The following is a 27944-nucleotide window of genomic DNA, read 5'->3' as shown; positions in this document are numbered from 1 at the left end:
TGTTTCAGTTAAGGTGTCTCCACACGCGACTACAAATATATGTGTGATACCGCACTGGAGACCTGAAATTGTAGTGACGAATGGGATTATTTTCCCCTGTTTCCAACGGACATAAAAACACCCAAGAATGGTACGCTACGTGATCGGTAGGCTCTATTAGGGATAAAAAAAGCGCAAAAAGAGTGAAATCCAAATCAATGAATTCGTCCGTTGCACATTCAGACGGGTAGTAATCTTCGGGGGCCGGCATCTTATGCTTGCACATGTAATTACTCTTCGGCTACCTCAGCCAATTCTTGGTGCGATATTTGTTCCCCTCCCCTCCTGTCCCCACACACCTCATCCCCCGCCCGATAATGAAAAACCTCCTCAATACAGTGCCACCCTCTCCCTCTCCATTCAAGCTAGGCGATATCCGGGGGCAGACGGCAGACTATTGGTGGGGAGGAGGTCACGGGGTGGCGCCACCTCTCTCGTGATTTCCTCTCCGATTCCAGCTGGTCCCGTGCCACCCCCCCAAACTCTTTCCACCCACACCCCCGTCCACTCTCAACCCTGATCCCGTACCCCATCTGCTTAATTCCGGTGGATTAAACGCGAGGGCGCCCTTCTCGTAAAGATAATGGAAAGTGAGGACGTCCCCGTGATAGGCGTCGTGGTGTTCGACTGTTTTTATTGGCGCTGTTGGGAATCCCATCTCTTTCGAAAATCCCCTTGACCTGTGCCTCCCCTTCGCTCACCATAACCCCTGTCCCCCCCCCCTGCGTCCCCATACTTCACAAACCCACACAATCCCTCGGCGCATCGCCACTGTGGGGTTGATAGCAGGTGACTGCCTGGTACACGACCGACACCACCCACCGCTGCCCTCTTGCTCCTCTCTGGGATTGATGGACCCGCCGGGGTTCCCTGGGATCCATAACACTCCACTCCATCCCACTTCTTCCGTCTCATTCCCTTCCATTGAATTTTTTAAGGTTTTTCCTCTTCAGCTCAGGGTGTAGTGACTCTTTATTGGGTTGCTACATCCCACTGTCCCCATAATACATTAGTCTAGGTGATATGTAGTCTTTCAGTAATATGTTTAAGGTCAGAAAGAACGAAATAAATTTCCCTTTTAGCTAATCAATGAGTTAAAGCTGTGTACAATTGGCCATTGAAACCTTAAAAATGATACCATGGGGTGGTTATGTATGGGAGGATTCTAGGTTTCACTTATTTAAGGATGTCACCGAAGGATATGAAGATATGATAAAACCTACAACGCGCCATCGATTTGCGTGATTACCCGTTTAATATCAAAGGAAGTGAAGAAACAGAAACAGAAACAATACCCGGGAATGTTGTTTACACATTAGTTCATATGAATTTGAATTGGTTAATCCGGTTTATTATTTTGACGTAAACATTATTTTACAATTTTCCTTGAATTTCCCAAGCATTTGTAGAAAATCAAACGCAAAAATTGAGTTTTATTTTACGATTGGCAAAAATGATTTAAAGGAAGGTGACAAGCATTGAAACGTGACTTTTTCCAGTTATAATTTAGTTAGTTTCACTTCCAATACTTTGGGTCCAACGGAGAAAATTTTTCGTGATGACGAAAGAAAGTAACGAAAGAGAGTCCGATGCATTAAACACTACTTCAGAGAGATGAAAAATGGTACTACTACATTGCTTGCAGACCATGACTGGGAATCAATCATTAGATGAGAAAACATTTAACGCTAGACAAGTTATTGAAATATTTTAGAATTTTATAGGGTTTACGACGAAAGTTCCATTTGTTGGCCTGCTTATAATTACCGATTAAAAGAGGAACATTAAATAGCAAGAATGGGAAATCTTTTGAAAATAGGAAGAGCGAGAAGTACGTTATGACAGCAACGTAAACGCCTCTACTTCAATTCCAATGACTTTAAATCCTTTCCCATCCCCAATACCATTGTTGCTCACATCCCATGACATTCAATATTTTGTGGCTTGCAGGTAAACATGAAGACATATTATTTTCATATAAGCCTCCTTTTGTTGTATCTTTTCCCCCGGTTAAGGCTCACAGAAGCTCATTCCGAAAGAGGTGGAGCCAGGACGTTGAAAATAAATCTTTGAAAACTTTTTTCAGTGGCGAAACCACCCTTCCTATATTTTACATTCAATGAAAAAGTGTAACTCACCGACTCGATGAAAGGTTTCTACTTTCTTTATTTTTCTTATTCTTGCTTCCTGTGCTAGAAATTGACATGTCTCATAGTTGATGTGATGGGATGAATCTTTGGAAGACATAAGAACTAGGTAGGATCCGATGCAGAGCTTGTCTTCAGTGATTTGGTGGCCATAATAATATTCCAAATTTAGTGCCTGATTAAAAATTAAGATCGAAATGGAGGAAGCCTTCAGCTGTAATAAAAAATGAATTCTGATTCATAGACTTTGTTAAAATATTTATCGTTCTTATAAATAAATTTCTTTAATTTGATCAAATTCCCTTGCATTTATCTATTATTTTAATAAGAATGAACACTCTAATGCATTGTTTTAATGTGTGTGTGTGTATATATATATATATATATATATATATATATATATATATATATATATATATATATATATATATATATATATATATACACACATAGATTTTTTTTAAATTGTAGAAAATATTAATGAAACCGAAAATAGTTGCTCTGACTAATTACTCCTCGTACTATTATGAAGGTGGCTGAGATCACCGAAAAGCGAGTTACATTCAGTTTCATTTATCTTTCTTAAAAAAAATTTTTTTTATCTGTGTATATGCGTGTCCATCGAACATTGGCGAATGCCATAAAGGTGCTATCTTTAAAATTATATATACGAATATTATTCATACGAATATTATTCATACGAATAGATTGAAATAAGATTACTTTATTACCTTTGCCATGCACCATGAATATCAAGATATACCTGTAGACGTTGGAAATGTAAAATGGATTTCATTTCTACTATGGAAGATTGATATGTAGAGCTAAAGTTATTAGTATTCGACTTTTCCATGAATAAACGCGGATACTCCTTATTTTAACGGCACATACGATCACCTTAAATCTCGGCCGAGGGAAATAAATTCACAGAGAGTCTCAATAAAGACAAATAGATTCATATATTCATCCATTTTTCCATCTGACAGCAGAAAGTATGGAGCGCACTTGAACGGCGTGCTCCCTTATTTCATAGTCCTTGCAGGTAAGGCAATCACTCACAAAGAACAAATGGCCGTGCCATTTCGAAAATAAATTTTTTTAAACCGGTCTTCCGTATGACGTTAGAATAAGTGTAAAGGAGTTGAGGGAGCAGGTAAATGTTCAGGGAGTATTGATGTCTGTATGTGAATGAATATTTGGTAAGAGCCTGAAACGAAAACAGCTTTAAAAATTCATAACCAATCCCTGGACGTTGCTTCCATATTTTATATCATCCGCAGCCCCCTATCTTAAGTTACCCATCATACTCCTTCTCCCCTTTCATCACGGCAACCCTCGCACTGGCGTCAACCATCCAACCTTCCTATTCGCCCGGTACGCGCTCGCCTCACTTTCGGTTCTGTAGGTCGGAAATGGTTGATTGGGGAAAAATCGGAAACCTTTGGTAGGTCGACATTTGTTTAAGACTCGGGTATTTATTACCCGTCACAGCATTTTATAATTTACTTTTTTGCACATTAAATCTCTCTTCAAGCTTATTCTTTTTTATGCGCATTAAAATATACACGCGTGTAACTGAGATTTGTATCTTATGCAAGTTCAAAGGCATTGTTAAAAGTGTAATGAGAGTTTTAAAGTGTTTTAATCATTTTCTTTTACAGTTTTTGAGTGGATACGGAAATATTTAACGAAACGCTGAGTTTATCAAAGTCTATAAAATGCCTGGAAAATGTTTGCGGGTTAAACTTTCATTTCTCCGGCGGTTTCCTGCCGAGAACGATATCCCGAAATTTACAACGCTTTTTTTTCTTGACTCAACTGTCAAAAGCATGAATTAACGTCCCATTAGCTTGACTTTCGAAAAATATCAGGTTAAAAATGGCTGAAATGAAACTTATAATTGAAATTTTTTAAACTTTTGAGCAGTTGGCGAGAATAAGTTTTGCTAGACTTGAAAAGAAATGGAAAAACAGAAGTACCGATAAGGTATCTTGAAGGGGATTTTTATCAGATTGAAAAAAAATGATATTCTCCCTCCGTTCACTTAAAATTCCTTCCCTTTGACAGTGGTCTAAACCTTTTGCGTTCTTTCAATGTAGCAATTTCAGAGTGTAAAAATCATTCGCCTTGACCGAGATCCGAACCTGGATCCCTCGATGTCCGACTGGGGCTTTAGCCAGTTAATCTATCGAGGCATCCTTTTAAGCTGTGACATTTTGGGGGCTCTTAAGGAACAAGATGTTGCGACAAAATGCTGTACATACCATGTAACAGTCGTATTCGTAGTCGTGCGCGACGCGCCACAGTCCACGAGGTTAAAGCCAACTGAATCACTTAGGCTGTGTATACCTTTGACAAATTCCAAGAAACTGCGGGAGATATCGCAACAGTAACTTTTAACGGAGTCATCCGCTAATACGCATTTCAATGCAACAATTTCAAAGCGTAAAAATCATTTGACTTTACCGGGATTCTTTTGTGTTCTTTATTCATCCACTTCACCTTCTCATTAGAATATTGGAATATCCCGGTCTACCATTTACCACTGAGGGGCTTTCCCTTTTCCTGCCGCCTCAAAGGTGGCATATTGTCGTAAAAACGTATAGTTTCATCGCCGATAATTCGTATCGGATTTGCTCTTTCTCATCGCTTCCAAAAACTCTTTCTTCTCACACGCCTTATCGTGAATCCTCCGTCACAATGCCTCACCCGCTTTCTCCTCCCGGACCTCAGACATTGGTGCGAGTAAAAAAATTCATCACTTTAGCTTCTTTTTCGTTTACGTTTCCTAATGGGCATGTAAATAATCTTAGAAAACTTTGTAGTTGGTGGCCATAACGCCTGTTGGTGAAAGTGAAATTTATCATTCTTTTCAATAACGTATAATTACGTTATTGTTAAATTTTGGAATACATTGCATCTTCACAAACACTAGCACGCGTTTTCAAATTCTTATAAAAAAAGCTGCTGCCATTAACAGAGATAGGGAAATATTTGATTAAGTACCCATTCACCCAACGGAGCACTTTCCTTCCTCATGATTTTAATGATAAGCATTGCTACACTGACTTCTATTCCAAAATATATATATTTGTGGTGGACAAATGATTTTCTCCATTGGGCTATGGTGGGGCTGGGCTCCCTTTTATGACAAAATACAATGATAGGATTACAAATTGACGCGAACTTATTCCATTATAATGCGAAATGAATAAATAGTCCCGAGATCATCTCTTCTTAAAGTACATTCCTAAACACATGCTTTTATTTCGAAAATACTTTTCCTTCCGTCGTAGGCATTTTCCCTTTTCGTAAGGAGGAGTCGGCGCCAAGGATGGGGCGCCGACTTTATCTCAAATAATATTGAATAAATGTGTTAGATATAACATTTCTTGATGCTCAGTTTAATCATTGTTCAGCTAATATGCGATTGAAAAACCCATCCCGGAGTCGAATTTTTTCATGAATACAATACCCCTATAGTAAGTATGGAGAAAGTGAACAAGAAAGCGCTAAGTATCTTAGCAGAATATGTCAATGCTAAAGCAAATATTTTCGATAAGAAAGCTAATAATATGGAACTTACTGTCATTACGTGTGGAAAAAGCAATGAAAACCTCGGTTAGCATAATGGATTTTAGAATATCGCAAGCATAATCAATCTGCAAAGTGGTTTCAAAGTAGAAGTTTTCATTAATATAAGCTTGAAGCACGAAAGAAAATATGGCTTGAGCACGGAGGAAGGTCAAAGAAACGGCAATGAAGAGCATGCAGGAATAATGTCCTCCAATGTTTGGAGAATACTTACGTTTACAAGCACGCCCGGACAAATTTGACGGCCAGGAAAAATAATATTTAAGTGTGTAAAATGCATAACTACTGTTTGTACTAGGCGTCCAAATGATTAGCGTACGTTGCTAATCGCTGCTCAGGGTTATACAAGCACATATTAGGGTGGATTGATTTCGGTAAACCAAACAATCATTATATTCACAGATGACTTTAAACACCTTAAAAGCTAGGAAGCTTGCCATTAATCGCTCGTTTCCATAACTACACCGGTTTTTTCGTATGATATTCCTGTAGTTATTCCCAAGCAAGGTTCACTTCTCTTAAATATTCCCCAATCATCTCCTCACACATGTATCGGAATTCTGGCTACGCCGGCACACCTGCCGCTAACACATCCGTGCTCGCATTCACGACATTCCTCCGCAATATTTTATTCACAACTCCTCGGAGATACATCCTTCTCCAGCGCTACATATAAATAGGATTTCGTCCGCGTGGAAAATGACGGCAGTGCAGCGATGCCGTCCGACTCCTTGGCGTTCCATCCCAATGGGCCCATAACCCCCACCTTTCAGTCTCCCTAATCCGCTCCGCAGACTCCATTCCCCATTCTCCATCCCGCCCCACCACACCGTGCTTCTCAAAAGAGAAGCCACCTAACCCCCCCCCCCCCCCCCGTATCCCTCCGTACATCGATAGTTCCATTCCTTTTTATGCCGTCCCCGCGTGCAATCCACTCTCGCCCTCGCGGACGAGACTCTCCGTCACGGGGGTGTTTCATCCGCACAAAAGGCAGAGGAGTTCCTTTCATTTATTCTTAATCGGTCAGTCCACCTGTCGGCCACATTGCCTGTCATCCCTTATTCTGCCCCAGCGAACCCCTACGAGACGGATCCTCCCATTGCAACGGAGTCCGTGGTCTATTTTTCAAAATAGCTTACCTACTCCCAAGGTTACGATTTGACAAATGCCATCCGTTTGATCAATATTCATTCAAGTTGTTCATAATTCCTCCTGTGCGATATTGGTAGAATAAATAATTTTGAACAATGCACGCAAGTGCCTTAGTGACTCTTTTATTAATCTTATTTATGAGCATAAATCAATCCTCCGTGGTTATGTTTTTTGTTGGGAATTGGTAAAAAGAGAAATTGAAAATATTGTTGATGGTGCACCTTCTTTGAGACTTGAGATGCTTAATTGGCATACGAATTTGATTTCGTATTGAAACTGTTTGATATAACTTTTCTCCCTCATTGCAGCGAGCATCTTCTGGGGCGAACAGCAAGCAATGTCACTGTTGCACCCGAGAAACTTGTGTCCCGACATTTTCCGTTAACTTTACTCAAAAACCGCTTCAATCGCATAAAAATCAAATGAGATAAATTTCGCAGTCGAAACGATGTTCACTTGCGCCTGGTCGATTGTACTTGTGTTTACTGCAGCGGGTGACTCTACTAAATTTGGGCGCGGTATTTCCAGCATTTTCTCTGAGTTAATTTAAAAACCAAGAGTTTTTACGCTAAAAATAATAGACGATGCACTTGTTCCTAATCAATCCGTAGGGTTATTAATAAAAGTCATATGGTGACTAATAAACCATTATCACATTTTACGACTAGGTTAGTTCATGCTGGGTATTCGAGAGTCTCTTATAATGCAAAATTCAATTTTTACATAAGTTTTTATATATCTTCAATTATAATCGCCCATGGAGTTCATAATAATCACAGAAATGGTTTCGGTTTTGGCTCATGGTCTTTTTGTTTTCTGAAGCCGCCTTTTCCTGTGGTGTTCACGTTGGTAAAGTATGCGAACATTTTATTCCAATTGAATGATACTTTCCGTATTACATTGATTTCGTTGAACATAATGTACACCATTTAAATTGGGATAATGTCTTTCGACAAATACTTAATATTATAGAAAAGAAGGAACTATAATTAACTCAGTATTTTCATTACGTCTCATACATGGAAATATGAGTGAAAAAATTATCATTATCAGCATTCATCAACCTTAGAATAGTTCGCTAAAACTCCATATTTGTCCCACAAAATGTGCTCATATTCTTTACTTATGTATCTGCCATCATCTGCTTTTTCTTATTTCCCCCGGGTTCTTCTTCTGAAGATTTTTCCCTCCACTTTGATTTCCACAATCGTCTTCCACAAGGTGTTGCGCCTTCTAAAATGGCTGACGAGTTAATCTTCTCTCTTTTAAGTGCTTTCCATGGCATTGACTACATTAAGTGTCTTCGTGAATTCGATCGCTTATGTTATTTACATCATTTTCCAGCAGAATTTCCAAAAATAGTAGTATTTATGACTTAATGTTTTCAAATAGAGAAAAGGGATGGAGAAGGGGTTTTTACACATTTGGCGTTATTACTAATTCAATGAAGTTCATTCGCTGAATATTTTACTCATGCCATCCCGCATCTTCTCAGTCCAAATTAAACACGTTAATAAGCATTAGTATATAAAACTTGCAAAATGATAGTTTAACAGCTTCTATTTTCTTCAATTGCTTTCCTGAAACTTCTGGGAGCGTATGTATGTAATTCCTTTACAGCTCGATATGAAATTTCGTAGCTCTCTAATGCTCCACTTAATCTATTCTATGCAACTAATGACTGAATTCTGGTATATCCTTCGCTATAGAACGCAAAATAGCTATGGTCCACGGCATTTTTTTTTTTGAGATCCCATAAATTTCCCAGTAAAGCTGCATGTTCTTCTATCAACATTCATAAAAGGGAATACGTCTTTCAACAGTGAAAAAAAGCGCATTTTTGTAAAATAATATATCACAACGTTGACTTAAATGACATTGGTAACAACTGAAAAGAGACCAAACGGACTTTATTGATTTGTGCAATAATATAAGGCTTGAATTGGCGTAGCTTCTGCATAACATGAAAATAAGAAACCGCTGCCGCTCCGCAGAAAATACTTCTTCAACCACTTTCGGTAAAGCGGTCGACCGAAACAAGTGATTTCGACAAGGAATGGATGGAAGATGATACTCTATAACGAACTCGGTCGCAAAAAAAGTATAACTGATGAAGTTCTGGCATGGGCTAGTATATTGCGCGGAAAACCCTCTTTTTATTCCTGTTGCAGTTATAGATAATCTATTCAAAAATTTTATTTCAGCAAGTATATTTTCTTTAGTATTTCTAGTCCTCAAATTGAACATGAGAAAACGATCCAAGAACGAATGCAAAATTATGTTCACAGCTCACATTACTAAAAGGAAAACTTAGGATCTCTAAAATGGATATCAACGAGGACTGGAAACGGAAAGTGAGAGTGTTAGGGTGTTCCCTGTAACGGAAGGGAAGATTCTTCATTAACTGGATGGGGCCGTTGCGTGAAGGTGGAGCAACGGGGAAATGAAAGAGACTGCAGGGGATAGATCCGCTTCCTCGTCTTCGATTGCCCAACTTCTCTCCACCACTTCTCTCGCCCGCCCTTCACTTACCGTTCACCCTCGAGATGGGGCAGGAACCCTGGGGTTAAAGAGGGAAACGGGGAATCTTCGAGAGACTAAAGGGGCTGGTTAACCTTCCGCAAGTTTCTTCCTTGGGAATAAAAAAAGAAACTATTTCCTCAAATCCCCATTTCCTTAAGACTGCGGCGTAAGCGCGTCCTGATTTCCCGAAGCATGGCAAAGATAATAATTTTTTTAATGGCATAGTTTGTGGGAGGATCATTTAGTGGTGAGGAAGAAGGATAGCAGGGAATAGTGTGCAAGGTAAGGAGAGAATGGATGACGACAATAGGTTCATTGTCGGGGTGAATGGGGAGAACTGAACGTCAAGTAGGTTTGGGATTCCGCACCACAGCGGAGGGAGGTGGAGGATGTGCCGGGGGTGAGAAGGAGAACTTTCTGTTCTCTTTCCAAGTGAAGAAAGGGTGCAAAAAATTAAGCGGACGAAAACGGGGATGGTGGAGTGTAGAGTATGGGATTTGTGTCCCTGCCCCCTTTCTCTCTCCTTCTCTGCGTGCAGTGGGAAGGGGATATATTAAAGCAGGATGCTGATGAGATAGTGAGAGAGGGATGTAGGAAACTGCTTGTATTATGCTTTTCGGTAAGAGGGATGGGAGGAGCCGGACATAAAAAATCTGACAGGAAGTATGGAGATGGTTTGGAAGTGGCATTGGGAGGAGAAGTTCTAAAGAACACACTCGGCTTCAAGCGCAGAGGAAAGACGCTTTGCTTATTTATGGCTTGAGCTCACCGAGAAATGAAAAAGTTTTCCAGATGCCAAACGAGATCATTCAAAAGTTTTTGTCATAAATACGCATCCAACTGAAGGCAAGGATTTAAAGAAAGTGGAAAATCGATGCCACATCTACGATGGTAATTGCGAGACTTCTGCCTGCGCGCGAGTGTGAAACGCGTCAACGGTAATCGAATTTGGAAACTTTCTTCGTCATTATAAAATTTTTTGAAGAGAAAATAACAGAATACCGCGACTTAATATTTATGAAAAGCGCCGCTATGAATGTTTAATTGGTTTTTCAACCCATCATTTCATTAATGCAATGCCTCAATAAACCATATCATTTTATTCCTGATCTATTCCACCTGTATGTTTAACAGGTGAATACATTAGTTTTCTGTTCCTAGAGGTGGATATAGGACCACCAAGTAATCATGCCAATTTGATAAAGGGTATTTTTGCACAAAATTTGAGTAATCATTAGCCTGGCAATTTATGAATTACTTTAATTAGAAATAATTTAGAATCCGGCATAGTATTAGGTTTATTATTGTAGTAATACTAGAATAGACCATGGGACAAAGTGTTGTAAAGTGCTTTCCCGGGCTCCTTCCTGAGAGGAACCCAAACTCACTAATAATTCAGGAGCATTTCATCATTCTGACAACGTTTTCATTAAATCAATGGCAGAACGTTCAGCTCCCTCACATTGAAAATTAGCTCACATTGCTCCCATCTATAAATTTTGAATGAAGCCGTTCCAGTTATTAACTCGATTGCATAATAAAACTAAAATGCCTAAATTTATTGGAAAATGAAGAGAAGAAGTATCATTGATAATAGAACTAAAGCTTGGGTAAGGAATGCAAACATATGGTGAAGTGTGAACAGAGAAATTAGAAGTTGAAGAACAAGGATCCACCAGAATTCTGAACCATTTTAGGGAATAAAGTAAGCGCTACATGAATATTGCAGAAGGTAGAACGAGATCGCTTCTTGTTAAAAAGAGAGGGCGGTAGCCTGAGACCTTTATAAAGCTAAAGATTGCTTTAATTCACTTCTAAAATCGAAAAATAAACTGCAGAGAGTATCTACCCTGATCAAATTTTAATAATCCCTTGTTGCTACGCTCATGAAAAGGATGGATTTTTACCTCGAATTTTTTCTCGTTTAATTCGTAAGCATAAAGCACAAGACCAAGCGCTACAATCGTCTCCCCTTCCTTTTTAGAAAACATAATAATAATATAAATTAATCTATTTCTGTGCAAGGTCTATTAGTTTTGTCGTAGTGAAACATGCACTACAATGAGGTTGAAAATGCATAACATGTATAGTTACTAGATAAATGAACCGCTCTGAACTATTTTACTTAGACTTAACTAGCGACCGATATGGCCTTCAATGTGTGTATCTATAGGTGTGTATCATTTTGAGCGATAAGATTATTCAAAGAATTGCGAGAGATGCCGTGACAGTAACTTTTAACGGAGTCATCCGCTAATATGAATTAAAATGCAGAAATTTCAAAGTGTAAAAATCATTTGCCTTGACCGGGATTCAAATCCGGATCCCTCGACGTCCGGCCGAGTGCTTCATGGTGGCCAGTTAAGCTACCGAGGCGTTCTCATGCACTACAAAATTTTTCGAAGCACTCGGTTGGACACTTCGAAGCACTCGGCCGAAGCACTTCGAAGCACTCGGCCGTAGCACTTGGAAGCCCTCGGCCAGAGATCGAGAGATCCGGGTTCAAATCCCGGTCAAGGCGATTGAGTTTTATCCTTTAAAACTTCTGCATGATAAGATTATATTTCCAACAAAATTCACCTTAATATCCGTATGCGCACTTATTTCTACAAAATATAGGTAAACTCAAAAGGACGCCTTCTTACCTTATACCTTGTATTTTGTCTTCATTTAGTTGGTCTGATTGATTGTTTTGGATTTTTGCCAAGATGTGTCCAGGTTTGGACAGCAAATTTCTCATTAATACTGCATGGCCCCTTGAGTTTGTCAATTGCTCCTTCGAATTTGTGTTCGGAATTGTCGAATTTCATGGATTTTGATCTTTTTTATATGTATTTTGTGCGTAGACACATTCTATTTGAGTAAACCGTTATCATCAACTGATTGGCGAAATGTCAGGTTTTCGTGACTTTGTAAATATTTTATTTAGCAATAATATGCGCTGAAAAATCTCCAACAAAAAGTTACATCAACAGTACTTCCCAAACGTCTGAAAATTATGTTTTCAAATTTGGTAAGAGTTACCTTTTGCCATCATTGAAAATTTGTGCATTTTTGTCATATTTCATGCAGAATTAAACATACCAGCATCAGTGAATTAAGGAGTAATTTATGCAATGCTTTTCGACCAAAAAGATGCAAATTATCTGAAAGACGGGTTTGACCTTCCATTCCAAATGTAGCTTGTAAATGCACGCTGAAGGAGCCGTTATGCCGTGATGGACTTTTTTAACTTTAGTACTTTTTCATCTTGTTTTTTTATATCATTAGTATGATCTGACGCTTATTTCATAATAAATACTGTCCTGTTTTCTTTTATATCATTATGTCATATATGGTTTCTTAAAAGATGTTATTATTCTAAAAACTAATATTCCGCAAAGTGCCCCATTTTAAATCTAAGAATCTCATTTTTAGTCTAAAAACCTTACCTGGCGATGGTAAGTGTAGCTATGACTTATGAGGAGCCATAAAAAAATCAAGTGAACGCGTGCTAAAAATTAATAGGATATTTTCAAAAAAAATCCTTTCCCGGACCCATTTTATCATCTACTCTGTGTATCAATATAGAACACCGGGAAGACGGCAATCGGCCCCCATCAATCGGCCCCCCGGATCCCCTCCTCAAGAGTCCCTTCACGGAAATGTTTTGCCGAGAAAACTGCCCCTCGCCATCCGACAACTCCACCATATTCCTGGTTAATGAGGCTCGGGGAATGAGCGGAAAGTGAGATAAAAGGAGGTTTTAAAAGCTTTCCAGTCTTTTGAAGCCAAAGTGGGCGCGAGAATGGCACTCGGGTCGGACCCGACGATGCGGCTGGTAGAAGGAAGAGGAATGAGAGATTAATGGAGACGAATGAGAAAGGGAAAAGTGAAAGTGGCGAAAAGGGTGCAGGGAAGTGAATGGTGGGTGCGCATGAGAGGATATGGGAGTGGCCCAAAGAGGTGGCGGAGGGCGAGCGGGAAAATAGGAGGATTTTCGCACCCTCTTTTTCTCCCTCCTTGTGGGACGGCGAACCCAAGGCAAGGGAAACAGTCTCCTGAACTCAAAGGAGGCCTCCCACTCCCTCCCATTCCCGGGGGAGCTGAATGGGTTCTTGTTTTAATCCCCAGTCGTCGTAGTCTCCCATCCACTGCCCCCCACCCCCACTCACCGCCTCCCGAGACCATGCAGCGTCTTCCAAAGAATGAGAAATGGGAATGTAGATGCCTCTCTGGATATTTGAGCCAAATTTAAGAAATATCCAATCTTTGGGCCGAAATTTCAGAGACGCAAGAATGAGACATATTGCTGATTACGTCATCACTGTCACCCTTCACGGTGAAAAGCTTCAGATGAATGAAATCCTAAATTTAACACCAGTGAGCTGCTACGTTGCCAGCTGATTTCTTGGTTACACAAGCTCTCAGCGTTTTAAGTTGATTTATTCAAAGGAATCATCGTTATCCTCCTGATTTTTCCATAATTTACAAGTTCTACGGCGCTTGTTCCCAATAGTTTAAATTATTCTCTTTTGTGATTTTATGCAAGAGCAAAACTTTAAATTTGATAAGACGTATGCATTGTATTGAATGAAAAATAAAGTCACACCGAATGTGCCTTAACTGTGCGCACATTTTTTCTTTCGTAATTATTGGTGAAAATAAAATCCACGCCAAATGATATTTGAAACGTGTCTGTGAAATTGAGGGGGCTTTAATTAATATGAACCGGTAGACATCATCATAAGCCCGAGAGCGAAAACAAATTGGCGAAAGATGACTCATATTAGTCCAAATGGCATGGGATAAAATATTCAATAGTTCGTGGGAATTGCTCAATGGATTATCTTTTTCAGGCGGTGATGCATAAGTAAAGAGAGGGAAATTTTGTATGATATATATATATATATATATATATATATATATATATATATATATATATATATCCTTGCTGGAAAAAAATCGATATGGCAATCAGGATCCAGCACACGAAGTATAGAGTCGTTTCGTCGCGAGGCATTGAGCGAAGGGAGCAAGAAAACCAGCGTGCAGTCTGAGAAGTGTAGGTAAATTGAGAAGTGGCGGAAGGGAAGCGGGGAGGAGCTTGGGCATGGGTAAGAGCAAGGTGAGAGAAAGAGGAGGTGCTTGAGCTAAATAATGGGGAGGCTAAATGGACGCCAAACGCGGGATAATGGCTCCATGGAAATTAAATCGTGCAGTTCGAGATCGGAGGGGAAAAAAGCATGGGCAGAGGAGGAATAAGTACTAGGGGGAGTAGAAAACAGGAAGAGAAACGGGCTGAGTGAACGGAGATGGGAAGAGTAGGAACGACGAGTGGTTGAAAATGGAGAGAGAGCGGTAGGAGGAGGAGGTCGCGGCGGCTACGTTCCTCTATATCCATTTATCCAGTCGTCAGGCGTAATTCCGTCGATATCACTCTCCTCGACGAACAGATGAGCAGCGTCTAGGGCGGAGCGTTTTATAATTTAAGCGATCCATTTATCTACTCAACCTTGAAAAGTGACATGACCCAAAGACTGAAAAACGACTTTAATCTTTTGATTTCTGACGTCATCCTCGAACGAAATTACCTTTTATTGATGCATATACGAGCTACGATGTACAGTTTCACTTTTGTTAGAGTCAACAAGATAGCCTGGAACAAACCTACATGAATGTGATGAAACGTTTGCACCACTCTATTTAATAATAATCACATCAAAAGTGGATTAAAAATGCTTGTGGTCTTATATTTTTACTATTACCATGGAAACGGCCTGGAAATCTTTTACAAAATGTATTATTTAAGACTGTGTGGTTTTTTGGTACTAGGACAGATAATGAACTAATTCTGGCAACCAAACGTTAGAAACTGTTCATTTGTGGATTTTTCATATTTCTATGATGTCGCCGTAGAAAATGCTTTCAAAGTTTCGGTTAATCTACTAAATACTCGGCAATAGAAACTATTTGATGTAGCAAAAGATTTTTGCCATGATATTCCGAATTCATCTTTGCACGAGAAACACTTTCAACTGCAATGTATATAGTTATTGAATGAATTAATACGACTAAATTTCAGAAAGTGAGTATAATAACTTAACAATAAGCTCGTAACTGAAGCAGAAAACGCAATTCAAACTTATCTTAATGCAATGTGATTTCGTTACGCTCCGCATGTATTCAAAATGATGCATTAGCTATATTCGTACTTTGCACCGCCATAGCGGTCTACTCACATGGTCACTTCGTCGATAATTTTAAAGAAAGGCTACTGTCATTTTGATAATTTACATTGTTATGCTCGTCCAATAGCCACATAGTTGATATTGTAAACAAGGCAATGGCGGTTAGCTTAGAAAGTTTAATCTTCTAAGCAAGTATTCTACGCAGTTTCGTAACAGATTCAGATAAAGTATGTTTACATATTATAGGTAGCTTTTCGAAGAAGAGCGGAAGACTATAGATAAAAGACCAGAACTTCAAGCCTGTTCATTAAGAAAATATATAAGTACAAAATTAAGCATTGTATAAGCAAAAGTAATAATTAAATAAGAGCAGATTCATGGGGGTTTAATCGTAGAATTTCCATGGAAATGCTAGGAAGTTAATTTTAGAGTGTTCAGTCGTGAAAATATCATCTTTAATTTTTACGGTAAGAGTATCGAGGTGCGAAGGTTTGCCCGAGTTCGGCTGGAAGTTGAAGATATATACTTGGTTTTGCGTAAATAAAGCATGCCGTTTGAATTTCGGGCTTTTAAAATCTGACATAGAGCAATAAATAATAGTAATTTTTCGAAGTGCCATTTCATTTAAACTGTGTAAGACAATTGAATATTTTCCATGAATTCGATTGCAGTTCAGAAACGTATGTTTTACGCAGTACAATTACCATTCACCTCGCAAGTAGAGACTTACGGCAAAAAAGTGTAAAGAACGAAGTCTGCCAATGGCACACTTCTGACATATAAGGTGTATTTTCAATGTGCCTATGGCGACGCTAGAATCGAAACCTGGAAATGTTTTTTATCGAAATTGAAAATATGATTACCAATAATTATTAATTCCTTCGCCACTCACCTCAAGCCTGAATAAATGAAGACATTTTAAAATAATAAATTATGAATATCCCAAATGGAAACACGCACGTCTCTCTTAGTCATAATGAACGCATGAATATGATAGAAGGGTTTTTGGGAGAGGACTAGTTTTTGCTGGAACCAGCCACACTGGCTTGAAGAGGTGAAGTTAGGCGAGCACTTCTACTGCAACCCTCTAATATGAACTCGAACATCACGGGTGTGTTTTCACCATATCCTCGCAGTTAACAAATTTGATCTTCTCACAGTTTTCCTAGCTTGTTTGCTCTTTTTACGTAACGGAAACATTTTATTGCATAATCCTTTTCCCACTCACCCAGGAAAGGGAATCGTGTGAGACTCTCTATCTACTGCGACCCACGACTCCTACGCTTCCTCTCCACTTCACTCCACAGCCTCCACCGCAGCTTTTCAGCAGTGCCGAGGGAACCGCCGCCAACGTAAAGCCACTCATAAAATATGCTCAAAGTCGTGGTTATCTCTAATTATAAGGTTGCCGGTATTTCATTCGTGGTATTCACTTTACTCGTTTATTTACATTGAGTGAATTGAAAAATTATAGTATGAGTCGTGAATGGGGCTTCCGAAGCTAAGAGCTCCAGATCTCCGAGATCTGAGTTCGTTTCTAAAAATTAGCCATTCAGAAAAATTTATGCTACGGTGACAAGGCATCCATGCCGGCGGCGGAATCCAAACGAGTGATTTTCTTATTAGACAGTTTTACCCTTTTGGCTAATCGGATCTACTATTAAAATAATTCCATTTTTTTCCTTGAACGCCTGTTTCTAGTAAAAGTCTTCGAATCCGATATACAGCTGTTTCTTGTAAAACAAATCAAAACTGCCTCTTATAATTGCCCTGCTCCCACTCTCGTCATGCCTAAAGAAAGCACCATAAAGATTCTTTCTACAGACATTTCCTTATTCCATTTATGAACCATTTTTGGAGAAAATGTATAACTGTTTACCATCCAAGTAATGCGCGCAATTTATGAACTTCTTCTACCACCAGTGAAGATTGCAACCAAAAAGTAGTAAGTTTAGATTCATAAATAAATGCTGTGGAAGAAGGATTTTTCTCTCTGCGTCACTTTCAGTTTACAGTACATGTACTCGAAATTGTTCTTCTATGTTTCAGAAACTGTTCCTTTAATTCCTCTTAATTACAAAACTTGAGAGCAATCCCAACACTCCCTCTTTCTTGTAGGTAAGATGGAAAAATCAATTCAAAACCCCATCAAGGCATGCGTTCTAAAATCTCTACTCCCTTGGATCAAAATTGAACGGCATATTTACGGAGAAAATAATGATGATGCTCTCATGGACGAATGAGAATCGGAAATATAGCAAACCGAGGGCTGCGGAGAGAGGGGAACCAATTTCTAAAAGCGGATCGCTCAACGCACATTCAAACCACTCGAGCGCCCACATGTGGTACGTGCGTTGTAGCTAGGGAAAATGGAATGTACGCTAATAACAAGGGACATATAATAAAATTTTAAACCCAAACTGCGGAAGCTACGGGAACTGCCGGACGCGCATTAATGATTCCCCTTTTTTATTTCATTCCAACCCCTCTCATCCTTCACCCCCTCCCACGCCCACAGCTTTTGGAATCACGGCTCACCCACCCCCCACCTCATCTCTTTTCCGCCCCATCCCCTTGTCGGTCCTCCGAACGGCCTATCCCCGCATCCCACTCCCTTTCCATACGCCACCAGCGACGAATCCCAGCGCGAGAAAAAAGATGGCGAGGCGAATGGGGGGTGGGAAGAAGTGGGGACTGAAAGAACGAGTAGGGAGAGCTGGTAAAAGAACGGGTGAACGGAGGAAGAGAGGAGGAGGAGGGTAGCGAGCGAGTGGGTCGCGAGAAACGGGGTCGGTGGAACACTGCACTCGGAACGAGGGACGGGGGAACCCTGAGGAACGCGGGGGGGAGAGGGGAAGTTGGTGGGGACGGCGCAGAGGGGAAAACCCTCTCTCCCACGGCAGGAATAAGGGTGTGAGATTTCCTTTCCTCCCTTCCTTTCCTCTTCCTCCCTCATGGTCGCATCTCGTGGCTGCCGTACACAGTCCGCCTTCCGAACCCCCAAACCCCTTTGGCGCCCGGTTCAGTGTCAAGGCCGTGCCAGAGGGTGGAAGGACGCCCGGAATGGGTGGAGAGGTGGCGGGAGGAGAGGGAGGATGGAGGGGAACGGAAGGGGTGGCGAAATGGAAGGAGAGAGGAAGGAAGGCAGTAGTGGCGAGAGGAAATTTATGGAGCGGGAGCGCGCCTCTGAATCTCTCGTCCTCTCTTGCTCCCCTTCCCTCGGCACGCCGCCCCAGGGAGGTGGCGAGCCTCGTGGAGGATCATGCGACAGTCGTAATCGCGTGCTTCAACCCCGTGCCTTCTACACCCACGCATTCACTCGGTCTGCTTGTATGCCTGCAATGGGCTCGGAAATGTTTCTCGTTTGGTAGTCTCCCCAATCACTGATCGTTCAAGTGTAAAGAGTCGTGCTCCTGAATAGTGTTCGTTCGGGTGCGATACTCCATTTCTTCCCTATCCTGCATACATACGTCCACGGTGCCCATACGGTGTCCATCCGAAAATTTCCTTATTTTAACATTCGATGTGATGGCATTATACTCTTTTGAAAGAGAATGGCATAAGCTTGTTCTGCTAAAAATGAAAGCAAGAGATTTCAAAAGACGATCACGTAGATCACCTCAACTCTTTCTTTCCCTACCCCATTATTGTACCTCACATTCAGTGGAAAATCCAGGGCTACACGGAGTCCAGTGCGACTGGGAGTCGGCAGGATTATGGTGTTACGTTTGTTTTAATATTGATACTTGGTTGTTCGCAAAATGACATTCAGGTTACATATTTGGAATTTGTCGATATTTAGACCGAGCACTCGCTGCTTCGACAGAAAGTTTCAGTCAAGAATGATTTTTTCCGAGGTCTTCCGAGAAAGCAGAGACCACATGTATTGCCATGGTATGTGCGTATGGTCGTATACCTGCACACCGAGTCAACTTCTTTTTAAGACTTTCTGGTGAGATTCGAAGAAGGAAAAGTCCGAACAAAAATCACCCTGTTCCTTTGAATGGCCCGGCAAAAATCGACAGAGGCGGGACTATGGCTTTATAAGTATTTCTTAGTCTTCGGTTGATAATAAAGGATACCCCAGCCCAGTTACATCATCTCTTGTCCAACTGGGTAGTCTCATTTTTTCTTGAAAGACTACCGAATGATATATAATCTTGTAGCAAATCGCAGCGGACTATTTTGTTGAAGTGTGCGCTCGGCATTATAAATTTAAATGTTACACTACATTAAGTGCAGATTGAAATGTTACACTACACTCCTCCCCCCGCTCCCTTCCATTGAATGGATCCAGAGAGGTGTAGTGGTCTCACATGCTGACCGACCGTCGAGGTTACATTCTTGCAACCAATGCACATTAGTAAAACAGCGCAAGTAGTAAGTAGGAGAGAATGTTCAACACAGTGGCTCCTAACTGCCGCTGAACTCGAGTGCACCCATCGCCGACCCCAGCCACAGCTGAGCCTTTTATCACGACCCCCAATTACTCGTCTCGCTCAAAGGACGGCAATGACCTCAGGTGGTTGCAGAGGTCACCACTCACCAATGTTTTCACTCTTCCTGCTCTCCCAGTCTCCATTTCCAACTCCTGAATAAACAGTTGGGAGTACACCCTCGTTATGCCCCGTCATCTCTCGCCCCTCCTTCCATTCGCCGCCACTGCTACCCAGTTTTCTCCTTTCTTCCGTACACCTCCTTGCTTCCTCTCCCCTTTTTGCACCATTCACCTCTTCTTCCGGTCTCATTGTCTGGTTGAATGGCGCCGGCCGGACTAATAATCACTTTCAGCCCCAGAACCACTCTCGCTTTGTTTCTTAATTCGACTTTCCTTTGTTCTCCGCCCGGACCGTCCTGTTTTCATGAATAAATTGGTCACTGGTGCCAAAGCTATGTCAGGCTCGCCTAAGTTAACAATGACCGACTCTAGTGGACTCAAATTAAACTTACAATTTTGGGAATGAGCTACTTTGGATGGACGAATTTTCTTACTGCTAAGCGAATGTTTGATGGAAATCAAAGGTATCGAATAAAAGGCACTAGGAAAATTTACTCATTCAATACTTAGCGGTATCTTTACTCACTCCAAAATTGATCTCCTTCATTGCGGTACGTAACAACTCATATCGTGTATGGGAATTTAAGTCTTCACTGAAAGCTATGTGCTATGTATGACTTCACTGATCTCAGTCACACTTCCTTCATCGTAATGAAGTATTTACTGTTCAGGTGAGGGTTTTTTTACCAACCCAATTGTTTACCCCTTCCGTATTATTTCAGTGAAAAATATGTTTAATCTTTTAAGAGCGATTAGGTAATATTAATATTATGTTTTCGTGTTAAAATAGGTAGTTTTCTATGTGTAAATATGTGTGCTTGGGAGAGAGAGGGGGAGTGAAAGAAGCAGGATTAAAATGCAGTATGCAATATAGCGTTGAAGAAAAGCGTTTTGTCCTTCCCAATATGTAGGTGTTTAATGGCATTTGTACAGTACATGCCTTTGCGTTTATTTTATGCTATGCGGGTATTTCGAGTGACCTCCCTAGCTTAGTGTTTTTTATCATGTTCCCAGGGCTACTTTCTTTTTTTACCACATACGAACAAGATCTGCTCTCCTATTATTTCAAATCTTAATCTCACTCTTGTCTACTTTTCCTAGGAGAAATAATATATAGTTTCTCTTTCCCTTTGCAAGTCGATTGAAGATGATAAATGGATTGCAGTTTTCAATTATCTAAATGCATAAAATTTGAATATGGGCCAGGAAAACAGTGAGAGACGACCAACTACTTAACAAATATTTTGCAGAACTTCATTTTATCCATTCAGATACACTTCTCCGGAAATGAAAATGGATTTTCGTGGGATGCAGGCTGAAAATTGCACTTTATTCACACAACACTTGAAGAAGGCGATATTCTCGTAGATAATATTTCAAAATGACTGCACTCTATAATATTTAAGATTGTCACATTCATCAGTTCACGTACGAATACTAAGGAAATTATGTAAATAGGGTTTCCGAAACATATTTAGAGCCATTTTATGATTTATGAAATTGTTTCAAGTTTACAAATAATTGACGTGCATGTGAGCATCGATCAAAGTTTATTTGCCATCCATATTTCTTAAACTACAAAAATTTTCCAAATTGATTAATTCACTCCAAAGGTATAGTTCTAAAATTAAATGCAAATCACATTGAGGCCTTTCTTTCTCTCCTATTAAAAATATCTCCGTATTATGCTAGGTGGAATAATACTACATAGACTAGCAAACTGGTATGCATTATCACTAGCTTTTCCACTGAAACTAGCCAAAGAGCATTTGATCTCCATGGCAATGGGGTCCAAAAGAGGAATTTTGAATATGAAGATTATTCTCGAGGAATGCTTCAATGACACCTGCTAATTTTCACTCGGATTAAAAGAAAAATATAGAAGAGGGAACGAAGATAAAAAATTAAAATTTTCTGCACCAAAATTTTAAAGTTTGAAAGTGTAATCCGTGCAGTATTTCATGAATTTGTATTTCTTCAAAATAAATGTATTATTGATTATTTCTAAATAGTAGCCTAAACTAAATCATAAGAACAGACTGATCAAAATGAGAATGTAAAAAATTAATATCAAAAGTTGCATGGTCGATTAGCAATGGAGCATATAAAATGTTATCCATTATTTTCTGATGATATAATGAAAATAAATCTCTCAGTCGCATTTATCTCATTTTGAGTCCTCGCGTTCTCCAGTCGTGACCCATACCATATCCAAATTTGGAAGTTAATTATATTTATATGCTAAACGTCTCTATGCATAATCACTAAGTAGAGATGTATAGGAGTATATTATAAAACAAAGAATCAATTCCATGCGGGTGCTTCATATCCCAAGTTTCTTAGACGAAAAAAAGTTTCGAGTGGTAATCGCATATCGAAAATCAATTTGATACCTTGTTCCAATATCAACATAGCAATCCGCAGATTCCAGTCACTGCAAAAGAGAAGCGCTCATACCCAAATTCCTGTTTTAATGTTAATTTTTAGCTTCCGTGCATTGAAAGTTAATTATATACATAAGCTAAGCAAACATTCAACAAAATATGTGGACGGGTTCAAAATTCATTTGTGCAAAAAAACATTTTGTAATTTCGTTACTGTCCTAGGATCTAGATTTCCGAGGATTATATATTACTTCAAAAGAATCGTGATAGGTGAGTTACGTGTAGCTTCATTATGTCATAATTTAATCATATTTTGTGTTTCATTAAAATGGTTATGATTACCTAAAAGTTTATACATGCATCTGAGCGTCTTTTAAGGTATCTCTCTTTGTATCAATGCAATAAAAGCTTTAAATAATTTTTCATTTTTTTTTACATTTGGAATGAAGGAAACAATTTAGAATGAATGAAATAAAATTTTTATAACATTTAATTTTAATTAAATGTAGTTCCTTTGAAAGCTGATGCTATTTTTGTCAACTGATTGCCTTAAAAATGAATCAATTGAGCTTGAAATTTGAACAGGAAATATTTCGGTGATTCTTTTTAAAGTAGTTTTTTCGACGCGTTAAGTGATAGCAGACTTCAAACTATTCTTCAACTTTCTCGGTTCGCCAATTAGGACATAACGGGAAACTTGGCCCTTGAAAAGCACTTTATCCTTCCTTGATTACCGTACTACTCATAGAAAATTCTCAAACAAAAAAGATCTCACACAAAATTGGAGGAAGCCCAAAAATATCGGCAATTAACGAGCCTTCCAGGAAAAATTTGCCAACGCGCAAGTAGGTCAGAAAAGTCGATCTTTTATTGACATACGCAGTGGAGAAAGGAGATGGAGACTTAAAGTGAAATGAATCCGGAGATTTTTTGTCAAAAATGCCAAAAAGGAGTATTGATCGTGAAAGCAGGTAGTTGGATATTTTGCCAAATTATCCCAAGTATCGACCGTCAGAAACATTTTGAATTTTTCCGTTATGCGACATCTTCTAGGTCAGGGTTTTTGATGTACTCTGGTCATAATTTCGGACATTTCGTGACTTAATTTAATCTTATTTCTTAAATTCAGCACTCTGGCTCCAACACGGTCCGTTGTTATTCATTAACTAGTAAGTGTAAGTACACGTCGCTGAGTACGGTTTACTAAGCCAAATATTGAGTCACTGTCCAACAGAGAGCGTAACTATCGGTATCTAAATACGATCGATATTTTTTCGGTGTTTTTCTACATTTTTTATTTTCAAGATTATGAGAAGAGAATACCCTTTTGTATAAACTAGTTTTTAAGTCGGATATATTTCATTTTTTGGGCACTATCTCTACATGTGAGGGTCTTGGCCTCGTCGTTCTGCGGTCGGAAAATATTGATTTAATAGAATTTCGCCACGGAAATGCTGACTACGCCAGTATTGCCCCAGCACATGATTCTAATGAAGGAATAAATACTATCAATCGTACTCATCTTTCAACGTGCCATAATCTCATCTGTCATTAAAAACTTGACATGCAGCGTGTTTTCATCGTGAGTCGAAATCAAAACGTTATTTTGTATTAGAGTTGTTTACATTTTCCATGCCGAGAATGAGAGTGAGTTGTTGCATCCGCATCTTTCGTGTTTGGGTGGATTTTCCTCTTGCGCTTTCCCTTTCTGCCTAAACCTTTTCCTTCACCCACGAATAACGACTACGGACATGCGATTCTTCAAAGCTAAAGTCTTTCAAAATAAGACCTGCTGCACGAGAGGGCTTACCAATTGCTTACAAAAGAGAATCGATTTTCTGCTAAAAATATTTCAAATTTTGAACTTTAAAACATTCCTTAGAGCCAAATGAGCAATATAAATCTGAGGTCGAAGAGAATGAGAGAATCTAATGAAGCGTTAATGAATACCTAAGTACTTATACCTATTTATGCATGCGTTGGCCCCACCAAGGGGATATTTCTGCTTCACTTATCAGCGAAATAAATTAATCATATTTAGTCATTTACGTCCGTAACCACCCCCTGTGCTTTGTTGGCAGCAATATATTTTCACGGGTATGCCATGCATCAGTTATTCAAATGATGTGCTGATCCCTGACTAAAGAGTTCTACTCTCGGGATGCGTCATTATACTTAAGGCATACTCCTGGGAAAGGGACGGCCAAAATTTTTCTCTGTCGTTATATAACATTTGCTTCCACTAATAACTCGAGAGAGTAATGAATTTCATAAAAACAGTAATGACGTGTCACAACTCAACAGAAAATTTCTCAGCTAGCAGCACACCAGAGAAAATGTTGTGATAATAACGGAAAAATATTTCACTTAATATTTCACGCTTCTACAGAAATGCAATACCGTGAATTCCATCCGAATTATCATTAAATATTTTATCTTAATGAATATTCCTTGAAACAGGTTTTCCATTCATTTGCTAGTTCAAAAAAATATTTTGGTTACGAATAACATTCAAAAGATTTTGAATTACACAAAAGCCCTCTCGAAGTTCAATTTATAGGTTTGAATTTTCATACAAATTTTAATTGCGAATAGTGATCCAAATGTTCACTGTGAGATTAAAAAAATAAATGTATAGAGGTATATTTGTGAGTTGTAGCTACCGAAAAACTATATCGACGTTTCCCCTAGAACAAATATAGAAGAGTATTTACGGATATTTACAGGGAGGGTAGAATATATCTTCAGACAACCTGATTATCTTGATGCAGATAGGCACAAAATCGAGACGTAGATGGCAGTAATCACATAGTCCCTATGCGAAATTGAATTGTAAAAAAAATCCCTGCGATGCGTCCTTATCCTTTCAAGAGAGTCAATTTCACCACGATCCCATGAGCATCCTCGTCCCGACAATTTGAAGAAACCAACTACCCTACCGCAACCAAGGACAGCTCCCCTCTCCCCCGTCCACCCCTGCACACCTTACTAGCGCGACGAGTTAACGGAAGTTTTGTCGCCTTCCCTATTCTGTCGCCCTGCTCCCGCAGCGAGGGGGGAGGGGGGTGACAAAGTGTGGAGGATGAAAAGGAAGCAGCATTGGGGTGGAAATAGGGGTAGGATGAGACGTCGGCGGAAAGGAGTGGAGTGGGTATGGGACCATATTGGGGTGGGAGAGATGAGGGAGACTTAGAACGTGCCCTCAGAAAACACTCGGGTGACGTCGGGAATGATGCGCGCCGGTCGCGCAGTGGTGGGTGGCACGGTGGTGGGAAGTGCGGCCTCGAGGGTGGGACGGGCTATGACGGGGGGAGTTGGAGAGAGGGTAGCGCGGGAAATAAAAACGGAGGGCAGGGACGTCTCACATGGAATAGAGGTGTCTCGACGAGTGCGATTCGGGGGACGGGAGCCTGGGAGGCAGCATGAGGTACGGAGGGGGTGCCGCCGCGAGTTTTGAACCGGGGACTGTCGCGCAGATATCGACCTGCTTACGGCGGCGGAGCCGAGCGGCGTGGGATCCTCCTTTCCCGGCGTAGGGAGCGCGCATAGGCGCGCAAGTCTGTCCCTTCTCTCTCTCCGTCTCACCTCCGTCGGCCACTCTCCTTCCCGCCCCTCTCTGCGGCGCGGGATCCCGCCGCCGCTGCCAGGCGCGCTCGCCTGCCTGCCCGGGGCGCGGACAGTCCTCTCCGCGCTCCGAAAGGGGGCAGGGAGATGCGGGAGGGGGCGGAGACGGAGGCCGCGGTTGAGGCGGGGGTGGTCACCGTCGCCGTGGTATCTCGAGGACCCGGCGGGACCCTCCCGAGGGCCGCCACGTTGACCCGGCGGAGGTCGGTGACCGAGCCGCGCAGGAGGTCCCTCTTGACCAGGGCGAGGGGGAAGGTCATCCGCTGGCTCCGGAGATCCTTCGTTGCGACGCAGGTAAGGCCGGCTCCCGGCCGGCGCGAGCGCCGCTGGGAGGCGGTGGTGTTCGGGGCGGGGGTTGGAAGGAGGCGGCGGGGGAAGTTTTGACGTTCCGCGAGTGATGGAAGTTGGCCTTAGTGGTTGAATATGGAGGCGGTGATGTGCGAAGTGTTCTCATCTGTTTAGTGATGAAGGGACGATCGACTCCAAGGGATCGATTGCGAGAGAGGAAACGTCCATGCAATTTATCGTCGCGTCGCTGGTTTAAACCTGGGTGACTTTATCTAAGTTGAAACCAAGAGTCATGTAAATTTCAGTGCGGGAAAATCATTCACTATTTCATTCTTAAAACAACATGTGTGCATCTCATACAAATGAAGGAGGCGCGTTAATATCGGCGGGAGGATATGTGCTCGAGGTGAACTGCCCCAAGCAGTGAAAGTGATCCGTTGTTTTAGTGAAATTTGTATGCGTAAATATCTTTGCCTTTACTCCGTTAAGACCCTGTTATTTCAGACCGAAGGAAGGTTCAGAGTAATAACTGAATATCAATCTTTTCGTAGTGCTGAAAACAGCATTTTCTGCAAAGCACTGAATTTCAAGAAGAAAAAAATTATTCTTAAATTAAATTACCGAATGAACATAAATATTTTAGTTTTTTTCACGAGGGGAATTTTGTTTTGTAAAATTTAGGCATACCATCTTTGCATGTAAGGATATTGGGCGCGCATTTAACACCGTTATCTGTGCTTGTAAATGAAAATCGTACGGTAATATATTTTCTCCAAAGGCATGATCGCTTCGAAAGATCATTTCATTTAAGTGTCAGCAGGAGTGAACAGGCAGTGACGACGGATCGATTCCGGTTGATGTGTGAATGCCTAGCTGTTACCCATAATTGGCGAATATGAAGCTTCCATGCCACAACAGGAGAACACACGTTTATACCGAGTAAAGTGCAATTGATTGAGCACACAATGTACAATCCGTAAAAAAAACTCGAAACAGTACGCAGCATAATACTTATGGTTATCTGTTTATTCTACTCAGGAAAAAATTACCTTTATGTTTAATGAAATACAACTTTTCCAGTGTTAATGGTGGTTGTGAAGTAATGGTGTCACGTTACAAAAACTATTGATGGAGGCAATGAGAAACCACCTCAAGTAATTAGCCCAAGAGACAATGATGGCCGTAGATTTCATGCCTGTGTCCATCCAAAAGCTACCTTAAACGGTTGAGTACTAATAATTATAAGTAATAACTATTGTAAAAATCGTTATTTGATCAGATTTGCTTGTATTTGGGCTTTACTCATGATTTTAATGTTTAAGTTTGCATTTGTCTGCAAATATATTTTTAATTCCTGCTATATATTTTTAATTATTTAAGAACGTGGAATAATTTACTAAATACAATGATGGTATGCCACCTATAACCTCCTGTTTAGTTTGTAGGGCGTTGGGTGAAAACATAT

At 40.4% G+C, this 27944-nt stretch overlaps 1 protein-coding gene across 5 annotated transcripts in view; it reads left to right on the top strand.

Moving 5' to 3' along the window:
- Ae2 (Anion exchanger 2) overlaps positions 1-27944 on the top strand; it is a 176059-nt gene that overhangs the window by 77569 nt on the left and 70546 nt on the right. For 3 of the 5 annotated variants that reach the window (XM_071587118.1, XM_071587119.1, XM_071587117.1), the window contains exon 1: positions 26261-26485. The exons of the other annotated variants lie outside the window; for them this stretch is intronic. In XM_071587118.1, the coding sequence (XP_071443219.1) occupies positions 26279-26485 (207 nt within the window). In that variant the 5' untranslated portion in view covers positions 26261-26278. Of the gene's footprint in view, positions 1-26260; positions 26486-27944 lie in introns of those variants that run through there. 5 annotated transcript variants of the gene reach the window in all.

Source organism: Hetaerina americana, unplaced genomic scaffold, assembly GCF_022747635.1.
Source record: "Hetaerina americana unplaced genomic scaffold, ioHetAmer1.1.p SCAF_3, whole genome shotgun sequence".
Taxonomy (NCBI): Eukaryota; Metazoa; Arthropoda; class Insecta; order Odonata; family Calopterygidae; genus Hetaerina; species Hetaerina americana.
This window is presented reverse-complemented; position numbering and strand designations above follow the sequence as displayed.